At 37.5% G+C, this 14275-nt stretch overlaps 1 protein-coding gene across 1 annotated transcript in view; it reads right to left on the reverse strand.

Annotated features, from left to right (window-relative positions):
• Positions 1-3243, reverse strand: part of LOC112156103 (C-type mannose receptor 2-like) — a 5501-nt gene extending 2258 nt beyond the window's left edge. The window contains exons 1-3 of the mRNA XM_024288263.2: positions 1830-3243; positions 1342-1722; positions 756-1139 (exon numbers count right to left, since the gene is read on the reverse strand). Coding sequence (XP_024144031.1) covers positions 756-1139; positions 1342-1722; positions 1830-1866 — 802 coding nt within the window. The 5' untranslated portion in view covers positions 1867-3243. The remainder of the gene's footprint in view (positions 1-755; positions 1140-1341; positions 1723-1829) is intronic.
• Positions 3244-14275: the final 11032 nt, after the last annotated feature.

Raw genomic sequence — 14275 nt, forward strand, 5'->3', positions numbered from 1 at the left:
CTATCACAACAGGGGTTTGTTGAGTATAATTGAGTATATGCTAAACTTTATTCACATTGATTATGTTTATATCTTTTTTTGTTGTTGTTGGACTGGACGGAAAAGGAGGGGTGGGGGGACACAAAGAAAGGTAGCAGAGAGGGGTTGAGAGAGAAAACAAGATGGTAACATCATAAAACAATCAGGTATGAATAGCAATCTGGAATGGGCGGGGCCTGTCTACACACACACACACACAATTACAAACATAACAGTTGGCTAAAATAGTCTTCATATTTAAACTAATCAAAAAGTACACAATTCAACTGCAGTTCACACGCACACTTATGCATATGAACCCAAACATGTAAAGCCTTTCATTCCGTCATGCATACTATTAGTGACCTGCACTTTTTTTATATATAAATATATATATTTATATCAGTTTTCTAAGTCTGCTTAATTCCGTTTGGGGTCACAGGGTTGCTACAATCTAATCTCTGGGCAAAGGTGGGGTATACCTTGGACAGGTCTGTGGCAGGGCACTGCTGTTCATGAAAGGGTTACGTATAGTAAAAGAGAAATGCAACATTTTTGCAAAGAGAGTGTGCAAAGAGTTTGTGTGTAGACTGTCTTTGGTATTCATCGCTTTTCTGTTCATGTAAGTTTCAAAAAATGTTAAAGTGTGTCCAGACGTGAGAGATTTAAAAAAAAGAAGAAAGAAAGAAATTGAATCAAAGTGTCAATTTTGTGTCATTGAGGATAAAAATGATTACCTGTGTAACAGAAGAAGGATCTTTTGCTGTTACATTCTCTGGTTTCCCACATGCCATCCTCGTTCACCATGGTGCAGTTGTTTTTTTTACTTGTACTGTCATACAGCACATTCCAGTGCCTGAAAGAGAAACTGCTGCCATCTGACCAGGTCCAAGCGTCTCTGAACAGTCCGATGAAAATTAGGTTGTAACTTGATAGTGAGGTCAAGTTTACAACAGATGTTCTATCATATAATTGTATTATGTTTGCTGTGACATCATTATGCTTCTGCAGCTCCTCCAGCTGTGGTCCACTGATCAGGTCTGTGTGATTCTTTCTGCAGTATCTCTGAGCATCAAACCAGGTCATTTTATCTCCTAAATAATACTTAAGAGAAGAGCTTCCTGTGGAGTAAAAGACAAAAAAAAGAAAAGAAAGAAAATTTGATCTTTGGGGAAACCACATTCTTTCTTGTTTCGTAATTTTGGGGAAAAATAAGTTCTCTCAAAAGTTTTGATAGAGAATGTCATTCCATGTCTGTAATCTTTTAGTATTATAGTTGATCATATGTAAAATTGATTAAAAGAGAATTGTGTTTCTTATTACCATTATAGCAGAGGAAATGTGCTTTATCCATACATGGCATGTCCAACCACTTTTCATCAGTAATATGTTTAATAGCCCCACAGGTCTCAGCTACTCCACCACTTGGTTCATTAGTGTTCCACTTTGCCTGACTTTCATTAAACTGCAATCCAGGCAGAGACCAGTGTGAAGTAGCGTTGGTGCCTGTTTGGTTGAACAAACCAATCCAGATTTCTATCTTCTCAGAATTGATGTTTCGGAGTCGCTCCATGTCAGCCATGCTGCTCACTGTAGCCAGATCAGTGTATTCGTTCCTGCAGTGCTGCTGAGCTTCAGCCCAAGTCATGTTCTGATCAACATAGTGATACTCATGGAGCTGACATGTGAAGAGACAAAAATGACCTGAAAATTAAAGAGATCACAGACAAATCTGTTTATCTACAATAAACCTTCAAATGTCCTCAGTTTACTATTAGAAGTTAGTGAGATTTAGCTGATGATCCACTTACCAAGAAGAACCATCAGAAACAAACTCAGCTTCATCATTTCTCTGAAATTCTTTCAACTGCAGGAAGACAACAGCTTTTATTTAAATGAACTTTTCTGTTATAGATTCTGGAGCACACATTTTCTGAACAAAGCAAAATATTCACACCTTGTTTTCTTTTTTTACCCTCTATCTTAACAGCTACAGCTTTATTTTAAAGTAACAGTTCCAACATTTGTTTGAAGTTTAAAAATGGCTCCATAGTTTGTATGTTATATTTGCATATTTAAAACATGTTCTGCTAAATATTAAAATGATGTTTTATGAAGAATTTTTTACCATGACCTTGATAAACAGAAATGACCTATGATAAACCTATATGAAAAACAAAACAAAAATATATATTTAATACATTTTCAAATGAAAGTAATATTGAGCATTTTCTTTAATAGGGATCAGGGTCAATATGTCTCTTTAAAGTTATTTTACAGTAAAAGTGAAAAGCAAATTGTATTACGTTACAGAGAAAAGATTTAATCTAGACATTCTCTAATATAAAACCCATCACAATCTAACAGAAATATGTTCCATCTTTTCTGCCAGTAGGTGTCAATGACATTTTTGATAACAAAGACTTAAGCCCTAGATCCAACTAAAAATGTAAATAATTTTTGGATTCTGTTTTTCAACTCTACTTAGTTACAACAATAACAAAAAAAAGTGTCGAACTAAAAACAGAAAAACATTTTTAAAATCATGTGAAAATAGAAATTCATGAACAAACATGTAAAAGAGTTAACATTTTTTTCAACTGTCCATATTCATGAGGAAAAATAAGATGCTTTAAATTGTCAGACTTTTTATCTGATATTAATAATAACTGCTAAACAGTCCAACATGCTGGTTTGTTAACAGACTTCCTTAGTATTTGTTTTTTCCTTTATGCAATCATTTGAAAATCATTAGTCTGAAGAGACTTACAGTATCTGCAGGGTTTCTTCTCCTTAGCTTCAGTTTGATCTTCAACCTTCTGCTCTATGTTGATGTGGACTGATCACAGCATCACTGCATCCTCGTATGTCATCGTCCTCTTTCCATAGAGGTTTTGAATAGAAACTGACCTTAGCTGCTTCAGCACAGAGGACGATTGTTCCGTTTAATTTGAAAACCACAGCAGCTGCTCATTTCCTCTTTCTCCTCAATAACGTAGAAGTGGGAGTGCAAATAAAAACTCTTAGGAAAACAAACCTTAACCCATAAGAACACAGAGCTATTTGTCCTAAAACAAAAGTTATGCAGGTTAAGTCACAGACCAAGTTCACCAAAAAAAAAATAATAATAATAATACTGATGTTTTTTGTCACTTTGATGTCACCATGACTACTTCTGATTTAAAACAGAGCATGAACGTAAAACAAATTTTCAGAGATGTAAAAAAAAAAAAAAAAAAAAAAAAAAGTCATAATTCTTACACCATCTGTCCTTAGGATATAAGCACATCAACATAACTTTGCAATGAACTATTAGAAAAAAACGTCCAATCTTTAAGGTCACTCAAAGTCACGTGCACATTCAATAAAGGAGAGAATAAGGAAAAGGGGCGTTGCAGGGATAGCCGTCGGGTCTGGTTGGGGGAATTCTAGTGTTTCAAATTTTCTCTGATCAGGACAATCAAATTCTGCACAAACTGCTAGTTTGTTACTCAGAGCGATTCACCCATCAGGTGAAAGATACCTCCCTAACCCAGGCAACAAAGCAGCAACCAGCTGTAAGAGAGAATGCTGTTCATCTAAATTTAATCTCCTGTGCTCTGATTGTATTTTTCGCACCATAAGGTGCACTAAAAAGCCTAATTTTTTTCCCAAAACTCAGCCATGCGCCTAATAATCCGGTGACACTTCTGTGTCTATCAAGTTCCAAAATTGGAAAAATATTCCTATGCAACTTTGGGAAGCACTCCAGTCGACGCTGTGCACATTCTGAGAGGCAGTGATCCTGGCAAGGCATGCTCTTGGGAAACAATGTGGCTGGCAGTAAAGTTATGCCACATCCTGAGTTAGAACAAAATCCCACCCTAGTGCTATCAAAACATCAAGATCAGCACAGCATTTGAGGAGGCAAGGTTTACCCATCCTGCACCATTACACATGCGCAAAGTCCTGAAAACATGTAGATATCAGACCGCGTTCCTTTGTTTGTTCAGGAGATGGGCGTTAGTGCGCTGAAATGGAGAGTTTTCCCCGGGCAGGTGACAACTACAATAGAAACCTCTGGTTTCGAGCACTCTCCACACATGACTGCGCGCTGCGCAGAAATCCAATCAACTTTACACACATTTTTCCAGCATGAAGTCCAATGAAGCAAATTGGTATGTGGTATTATTTGAATGTGAGCCGCGAGCAGTCCGTGTCAATCCTGGCAGGAAGTTGCATCAATAAACCAATATAAATAATATATATAACAAATATATATATATATAACAAAATAAATCAATATTTTACAATAAAACACTGATTGACAAATCCGACACAACACACACACACAAAATAAGACAGACAGACACATGCACAGATCAATGTAGTTGGCCGACTCAGAAGCGGGGTGTGGGGCTGGGTTTTGGGTGTAAAATAGCAACAAAAGAGGCTGAGAGCAGTTTTCCTAAGCAGAAACCTGGGGTAGTATTTTTAGGTTATTAATTTACCCATGATAGCAAAAATTAAAAAAAAAAAAAGCTCTAGCAGAAGCGCCTGTTGAGCAACACGGAAAACGTTTGTCTGCTGTGAATTGCAGCAGAGAGTGGATGTCGTGCACACTCCGCTTGGTGGCGCTTCAGCGTCCAGTGTGAACCAGGCATAAGAAGAAGGATTCCCGATGCCACCAGAGGAAAAGAGGAACAGATCACACATGGGAGAAACGAATGACGGATGTCGCGCATACTTTTACTAAGATTGGGAGGGAGGGCCTGAATGTGTGAAAGGGTTTTGGACGGTCTCTGCTTAAGCTGTTGTCCGAGCTTCTGCTAAAGCCGGCATCAATGCTGAACAACCTCCTGGAAACAAGTGACAACGAGAGGTAGAGCTGCTACAAATGATTATATTAGCAGTCGACTAATCATTGATTATTTTTTCCGATTAGTCATCTAATCGGGACATGCGCAAAGTGGTTGTAAAGCGCACATCTTTACTATCATTAGCTTTAAATTAAATAAAAATGAAGACAATTAAGATGACAGTTTATTAAATTTTTAATGAATTGTGAAGCCTCTGTCCTTCATTTTTCTCTGGTATTAAAACAAGATTTAATCAAATGAGGTTAGCATCTGAAAAAAAGGAATTACTTTTTACAAAAAGATAAAGTTTGGTCTCACTGACTCAAATATTAAAGTGGATTTTTTTGGTGCTGAACGCTCACAACTTTAACTTTACTACTCTCTGACTCCATATAAAATAAGGTAACAACTATTAAATTGGTTATTTACTATTTTAATAGTCGATTAGTTGTCGATTAGTCAAATAATTGTGACAGCTCTAATGAGAGGGCATGTTTGATTCTGAAATTATGCAGCCGTTTCATTTAAACATCGAATCTTGAGGACATTGATGGATTTTTAGGAGAAGATTAATTAAAAATAATGTGAGTAGGTTGTTAAATCGTGGAACAAAGTTTTAATAAACTCATCGTTTTCCTTCCGTGAACTTTTTTTGCACCTAATGATAAGAGTGCCTTGTGGATGGGTTAAAAAATAGACCCCTAATTTAGATTTCGCCTTATAATATGTCACGTCTTATGGTGCGGTAAATGCAGTATTTTGAAAAGCGGTTTAGTATTAATGTGATCCGAGCCTGATTAGTCGAAAGTTTCACAGCAATCCAGTGGTGTTCCGGCTTTATCAGTTAACAAATTTCCCACAGATCCTTTCTCCACAAACAGGCTTCCCTGCGGAACAGTCACGGTTACAATCTACTGAATGCAAATGAATATGTCCATCATATCCTCTTATCAGTGTCATGCTCGTTTAAAAGCTCTCATCTGCAGACAAAAGATGTAAAGTCCACATTTCAAGTTTAAAATCCTCACTTTAAACGTGTACCTTGAAAAGGAAATGTTTTATTCATTTTTAAGATAAACATCATCACTTCCACACCTAAGGCTGGGCGATATGGAATTTTTATGTCATGATATAGTTTTTTTTTTTTTTTTTTTTTTTTTTACATCTTGCGATAACAATATAAATCAAATAGCACTGTGAACACTGTGGCTCATTAGAACAATGGTTATTTATTCATCCATCCATCCATCTTCTTCTACTCATTCGGGACCGGGTCATGGGGGCAGCAGTCTAAGCAAAGATGCCCTGATCCCCGTCCACTTCCTCCAGCTCCTCTGTGGGGGACCCCGAGGTGTTGCCAGGCCAGCCAAGAGTTGTAGTCTCCCCAGTGTGTCCTGGGTCTCGGGGCAGTGGCACACCTCAACAGGGAGGCATCAAGGAGGCATCCAAAGCAGATGCCCGAGCCACCTCAACTAGCTCCTCTCAATGCGGAGGAGAAGTGGCTCTACTGCAAGCTCTGACTGGGTGACCGAGCTTCTCACCCTATTTCTAAAGGAGTGCTCAGCTCCTCCATAACAGAGATCGACTGGTAAATTAAGAGCTTTTTCTGGCTCAGCTCTCTTTTCACCACAATGGAAAGGTGCAGCGACCGCAAAATGGCGATCGCCGCTCCAATCCATCTGTTGATCTCACGGCGGAGTCACACAGGACGCGATAGCGCTGCAAAGCGGCACGGAACGGCGTGCGCTTCCATTCGGCGCCCATGTTAACCTATGGCGTCGGTCACACCAGGAGGACGCGGAGTGGCGCGGAGCGACGCGGAGTGGCGCGGAGGGTCCTCGCGGTGCAGCGCAACGTTTCGGCGTATGGCCTATTTCTTCCGCGAGCCGCGAGCGCTCCGTGTCAATACTGGCAGGAAGTTGCATCAAAATACATGAGAAAATCCGGTTTATTTTTAAAATGGAACCAATTTTTCACAATAAAATGCCGCGATTGACAAACGTGATCATGTTTTTGTGTCTAAACAGACCGTAGAGATGAAAATATGCATACAAAACACACAGACACGCGTGCGCGAGAGCCCCCACCCCGGACACCACAGATCTCCGGAGCGGGTGTGCTGGGCTGCAGGGTTCTGGGAGGAAAAAAAGCAGGGCAGACGGGGCCCCCCAATGCAGTGGGGGCATGGGGCTGTGTTTGAACGAGAGAGAGGCAGAGGAGCGGTTCTTCTTGGAAGAAACATCAGGTAATATTTTTAGTTTATTAATTTACCGACGGAAACACGTGGGAGCGCGTGCGTGCACACAGACACACAACAAAACAGACAGGCACGCACATGGGCGCACAAACCCAACAATGAAGTTGGCCGACTGCGGAGTTGGGGGGCGGGGTCTGTGTCAACGGGGGCAGAGACCATCCCCTTTTAGCAGAAACACGGGGAGATATCCTGGTTATTGACCATGATAGCAAAAAAAGCAATAGCTCTAGCAGAAGCGCCTGTCGACCGTCGCGGAAAAAAATCGTGTCTGGTGTGACCAATAGAGCACCGCGAATCGGCGCGCACTCCGCTCCGCGCCGCCTCGCGGCGCTCTCGCATCCGGTGTGACTCCGGCGTCACGCTCCGATCTTCCCTCACTCGTGAACAAGACCCCAAGATATCTAAACTCCTCCACCTGAGCCAGGAGCACTACACCCACCGAGAGAGGGCAAACTACTTTTCTCCGGTCGAGAACCATGGCCTCAGACTTGGCGGTGCTGACCCTCATCCCAGCAGCTTTACACTCGGCTGCAAACCGCTCCAATACATGCTGAAGGTCCTGGCTCAATAAAGCAAACACAACAACATAATCTGCAAAGAGTTATTGGTTATTTAGAGTTAAATATTTATTTCCTAACACTCCAAACATAGCAGACGCACTGAAAGAACATGATGCAACAGATTTTTTCAGAAACTAAAAAAGGCATATATATATATATATATATATATATATATATATATATACACATACATATATATACATATATATATGTATCAAACAAACTAAGCTGAGTATCAAGGCAAAACTTTTCAAATTTCTAAAGAGAACATAAACACAAACAGAACAATAAATTGCTTGATCAGTTCTAATTAAAATAAAACACTAATTCTACTAATAAATTCTAATGTATTCAAGTTTTACAGAACAAACATTTAACTGAAACATTTTTGTCAACATCCTGAGATAAACCAAAAGTTAATTCTCAGAATTTCTTCTTGTAGTTTCAACTGTTGCTTCTGGGCACGACTTAAATTCGATGTATTTTCTGGAGATTTGTCATTTATTTCATTCAGAGGTTGAGAATGATTGGTGTCACTGCTTTAGGCTATGTAAAGGTTGGTGGCATTTCCAGTTTTAGAAGTAAGATGCCTTCTGCACAACTTGCTGTGCATGTTATTCTGTTTTTTTTATTTTATTATAAATAAGTGACCTACCTCCACACAGGGGCCAACATTTAATTTTTGAGTCACTGGCCAAGTTGACCAGTAGATAAAATTAAAAAAAAATCTACCAGCCAAACATGTATTTTATCAGCCAAATCATAACACGATTTAGCACAGATATACCTTAGGCGTTTTACTTTTTGAACCTATTTTCTGTTTTTTTTTTTAATTAAATTGAATTAACTAAAGTAATTTATAAATGGCATGAACATATATTTTGTGTCATCTAACTGAACTCAAATTTAAACATGCTTAGAAAACAAATCAATTTAGTAGAGATTATCTAACTCTGTCTCCAGGTTATCACGTTTTATTATAAATTACGACAAAAATCATCCTGAAAACAAAGTTTTTGGTTATTGTCATTGCATATCATTGATATTAAAGCTGGTGTTTTAATTAAGGGGACAGGAGGATTCAGCACAACATCTGACAGGTCACAGTTTTCAGTGCAACACCTGCTCTGTAATGCTACACATGCTGCTAAAACACAGTGGATTAAATTCTGTTATTATTTAGAAAATACAGTTTTTATTAATGTCAAATTCATCTTGTAGTGTTTGTCCTCCACATCATAAAGTATTGTCCATGACAATACTATCTGATGCTAAATCCGTCTGTGTTTACAAATGGGTGGCACGCGGAGCAGCTTGTTAGCATGATGAGTAGTATCATAGCATTGTTATCCAACAACAGCATGGTCTCAACCCCTTTTATTAATGTTGCTGTTGCTGTTGCTGCTGTAAGTGAAGCAGCTTTATCCTCCAGTTGTGACTGGATCATGTTACAAATCGTGGCATGTTCCACTGTTTGAGGTATTCAATCTTCCGTCGCGTGTTTTTTTTATCTAGCGTGCAAACGGTGCACAAGAGGACAAAAATTTAACAAAAGACCCTATTAACATAACTACTTCGATGCAAGCATTTACTTGCCAGGTGGTGACTAACTTTTAGTCGCCAAAGAGGTGAAAATGCTCGCAACTTGCGAGTTTTAACTTTAGACCCTTCAAAATAAAAGTCTATTACATTAGACTAATTTCCTATTGAGAAAAGTTCTATAACAATAATTATTTTTATTGTTTATCCATACCATTATTTTTGTGCCATTCATCAAAGTCTAATTTACACAAACATATTTACCAGTTCAGACAAAGGCTTGTCCCTGCTGACCCTGGCGTTTCTAACCTTTGCTTTTCGTTTCTTGAGTATTTTTCAGATTCAAAGATTCTTGAGATAAGTCTATCAGCAAGATCCGAGAAAAATCTTGAGTTCTGAAAGTTGATAAGTTTGAAATTAAGATTGTATGTTTAGTAAAACATAAATCACAACCATAACCAGGAATATTTAGACAAAAACGTTTTCCTGTTTCAATATTCAAATACAGATTGAAAGGAGCGAGCTCACTGCAGTCTTCTCTGTCGGAGCAGATCAGACTGAACACATCATCATTACAGTGAGGACCTCTACGGTCAGTTTATACTAACATTTAAAGTCCCCCTCCAATGAAAATCATGCCTTTTGAGTTTTTATCATGTATGTATGGAATTTTTCTTCTGAAGGAGAAAAAAATATAAGAAATCATTTCGTCTTTGCATTTTTGAGTATTTCTCCTTTTAAGTCGCTGTCACTCAAAGGGCCCAGGAAAAACTCAGTTTGCTTTCCTGAAACTTTCATACGTCACAGTAGCTAGCTAACGTGGATGTAGCTGTAGAGGCCGGAGAAGATGATTCAGTGAAAGGCCATACTGATGTTAGCTTTTGTTATTTTGTGATTAAAATTCATGTCTCCTCTCCATGCAGTGAAGCCGCAGGTTTTTTTTTTAAGTTGGCCTCACGTATTTAAGATGAAACTGAAAGTAAAATCCCATCAGCTGTCACAAATATGCTGTCTGTCCACGTTTGATGCAATCTGCGGAGGAACGGCAAGCTGCAGCGGGCCGCGACGGGCAGCTATAAAGGAGCGGCGCTGGAAAAACAGTGCTGCTCCTTTATACAGGATCCATTGGGTGGTTTAACCGGACACCGGAACCGTTCTACTGAACGTAACCCTTTGTCTGCATCTAAAAACATCACCACTGCTGCACGCATTTACAAAATGACGCGTGATTAGACCCTTTCTGTATTCTGGCATTTCATTAGATTTCTTGTTCAAGTGAATTAAACAATCAGCATGTTCTGGCATGAAAACAGTTTTTATTGTTCCATTTAAAGGCTAAGAAGTTACAAATAATTCATATTTATCACAGTGGTTCTTTTTTAAACCGTTAATTATTTTGATTCATTTTAGTATCATCACTTCTTTTGTTTGTTTTTTTGACTGTTTTGCATTAACTTCACTTTTTATTTGATTTTAAGAATTTTTTTTATTTTATTTACCATTTCATTGAAAATGTTCTAATTCTCCTTTTATGTTTATAGAGTAATTTAAAAAAGGGAAACTCACAAGAAACCATTCACGATAAATCCACAACATTAACGAAAAATATTGATATTAGTAGTGATATTTGGCAATATTGACCGGTAATGGATCAATATCCAGATTTTGATATCTAATATCACCCAGAAATAATTCATGTTAACATTTTATGTTGTTAAAAATACAAATGCGAGAGTTTTTGAAGAGTTTAATGGAAACTATTCTTCGGGTTGTAAATTTTCACATTAATTAAATAACATCAATTCAAAAATTTGAACTGGGGTTTTGTTATTTTTTTTCTTCATCATATCATGTGATCCTGATCAATGAGACCAGGACCTTGGAAGAGGCCTTATACTACTGCAAACATCACCACCATGACCTAATTTACAACAAAGATCCAGAATTTCAAAGTAAATAGACATGTTTTAAACTGAACAACAGTCCTAGTTGAGCTTTAAGGGAGGAAGAAGTGCTGATACGGACCTCTAGGCTGCAGTGCTCTCTGCTGGTTAAAGCCTGTTACCACCAGACTCAGTCTATCTTAAAATGTTTTTGTTTGTTTTTTTTTTCAAGCTCAGTATCCTGCTGTTATATTTACCAGTTTTTTAAGTTAAAAACGAGAATTAAACATGTTTAAATGACTGCAGCTCTTATGTCTCTGTTTACACTTTAAAATAATCTTTAAATGTATCTCAAAAACACATCCTCAACTTCTGTTTAAGCAAATAAACACTGCAATTAATGTAACAACAATTCATGTAAACATATCGTTGTCCTCGCAACTTTGGTGTGAATTTACATACATTTTCCAATAAATAGGTTATTTATTCTGCCCTTGAAATAAATGTCAAAATAAATAAAAAATAATAAAAAGTATAAATAGGTGACATAAAAGTGTAAAAAACACAAGATAAGCAGAGCTCAAACAATAATAGACACCAGCAGAGCGGAATCTCATGCTATGTCAAATGCCTGGCGAAAAAAACGGATTGCTGAATGCTCAGTGGTAACGCGTTCCACAGCTTCAGTTTTCAGATTGAAAATGCTCGTTCCCCTCTGAGCTTCCTCTTTAGGTGCTTTCACACTGAACACAATTCGACCGGCAAATTCACATGCCCCGCCCCTCTTTCCTCCTGGTTTAATGTCATTTACGACAGAGATTAAGAAGTGTTTAGCTAGAGACTGATGGATGACGAAAAGGATAAAGTCTGGAGATCATAATCGAAAGCTATTTTAAGATTTATTGGGTATTGTGGATTTGTGTCCGATTTTTTACTAAACCAAAAATAAAGTGTTATGCACTTGAAATTTGTGTGTTTTAATCTCTTAAACTGCTTTAGACTAGGAAAAAAAATCTTATTTTAGAAGATGTCATTTAATATAGTGATTGATTAATGTAATTAATTAAACTGTTAATTAAAATATTACAATTTGCGGAAGCACCTGAATAATGTCCTGTGAAAATTTGATGGTGCTTGGAGCAAAGAAACGGAATATGTAGTTAAGAAAACAGCACATTTTTGCTCATTTGACATTTGTACTTGTAATTACTAAGAAGCAGTGTTGCCAGATTGGCCATTTTTCCGCCCAATTGGGTGGTTACGATCTTGATATTTGAGGTAAAATTTACTTTCGGCAGGTGAACTTAATTTAGATGGGCTTGACGTCATTTAGGCAGATTTTATTTATTTATTTATTTTTGTAAAATCTTTGATTTGAAAAATGACTGGATCCAATTGATTACATTTCCGTCACTTAGATGCTAAATCAGTCCAGCGTTGAGTTTTAACAAAATAAGAAAAAATAATTTTCATGCACCAGACTGGGTCTGACAGTTTTCAGATGACTTTTGGGCTGGAAAACTTTGTGATCTGGCAACCCTGTTCAGAGTTTTGTCATTGTTTTCGACAGCAAGATAAAGGCGATCATAAGAGATAAAATATTAATAACTTCCATAATTCTAGGTCTATTAAGTTATCTATTATTATTATTATATTCAGAATTGAAAGCTCTATCATTTCTCGTCACCAAATTTTGTCTCTGGGTCTTAGAAAAGGGATTGTGGTCCCTATCTAATATTCCACTGCGTTGCATACTTTGGTACTTTCCAACATTTCAATCAGTGAACAAAGAATGAATGAATGAATATATATATATATATATATATATATATATATATATATATATATAAATCTGTACCTTGGGTAAATAAATACTTTCACTGAGTTCACTCGTATGGTCCCTCGATGTCGTCTCTCCGAATGAAGCAGCAATCTGGCTGCAACATGCTCCTTGTCCAGCAGGTGCGTGATAAGTGATCACGCACACTCCAGCACGTCTACCTCCTCCTCATCGCGCGTGATTTGAAGCAGGGTCTCCAGCCTTCAAAGTGCCATCTCATGTCCGGCCACGACCTAATATGAGCCAGGTTGAGACATGTAATTCAAGTAAAACAGCTCGGTCTACATAGCTAGCACGTGTTAGCGTCGCGCTTTAGCTAGCAATAAAATATCCCTTCCAAAGCTTCGGGTTGAAGCTACACGGTCTTTCATCACATAAAAACAAACTTTAGGTAACTCACTATTAATTAGCAGATCGACAAGCCACGCCACACTATCTTTTTAACTGCTTACACTCACGAAAAACGAGCAGACTCCTCTTCCGTGCCCTCCTTCTCTATCTTATTTTTTTCCTCCCCCGGATCTCATTTCCTCCGTGCCTTTTCACATATCCCTCCGCCTCTTTCAACAAGTGACCAAGGAGTACCCAAACACAATCAATTCCATATATAAAATAGTTCCCAAACTTCTGAAAACACATAATTAACCATCAACTCAAAATAGGTAAATTAATAAAAATAAATTAATTATTGTATCTTCTGCCCTATAACCACAAATTATTAAACTACCAAGAACAGTGTTTAATTTGAAGGAAAAAAAAGTTTCCATTGCAGTTTTGCACAATATTTCCATTTGCAAAAATCACCTCTTCCAAGCACATTTTTCTGCTTAATGCAGGTTTATTTAAAATTGCTTGTATTAAGCAAAATTCTTATTGCAAATCCAATTTCTGCAATTTCACAGTTAAACACAGTTAGTGATGCAAAAAAAGTAACCACAATATATTTTATCGTATGTTTAATTTTATTTTTTTTTAGCACACACATAACATCATGGCATTAAAACAAAGAGATGCAAAAGAATAAAATATAATATTTACATTATTAACTGCTGTTAAAATGGAGGTGGAAGAAGCCAGAGAGACTTTTGTTGAGACCACCACCGGCACTTAAACAAAAGACACTGATTTTAAAGAAAAAAGATAATTCTGTTAGTAGTTAATCTAGTATGAGGTGCAAAAGAATAGGTTTATTACAATCTACATTTAGAGGTGTCAAACTCAATCACACAGTGGGCCAAAATCCAAAACACACCTTGGGCTGCGGGCCAAACAGGATAAACATTTATTTATTACTCTAAAACTACATTATAAAACTTTAAAAATGTAATTTCTTAAACATT

This window comes from Oryzias melastigma, linkage group LG18 (assembly GCF_002922805.2).
Source record: "Oryzias melastigma strain HK-1 linkage group LG18, ASM292280v2, whole genome shotgun sequence".
NCBI classification, from domain to species: Eukaryota; Metazoa; Chordata; class Actinopteri; order Beloniformes; family Adrianichthyidae; genus Oryzias; species Oryzias melastigma.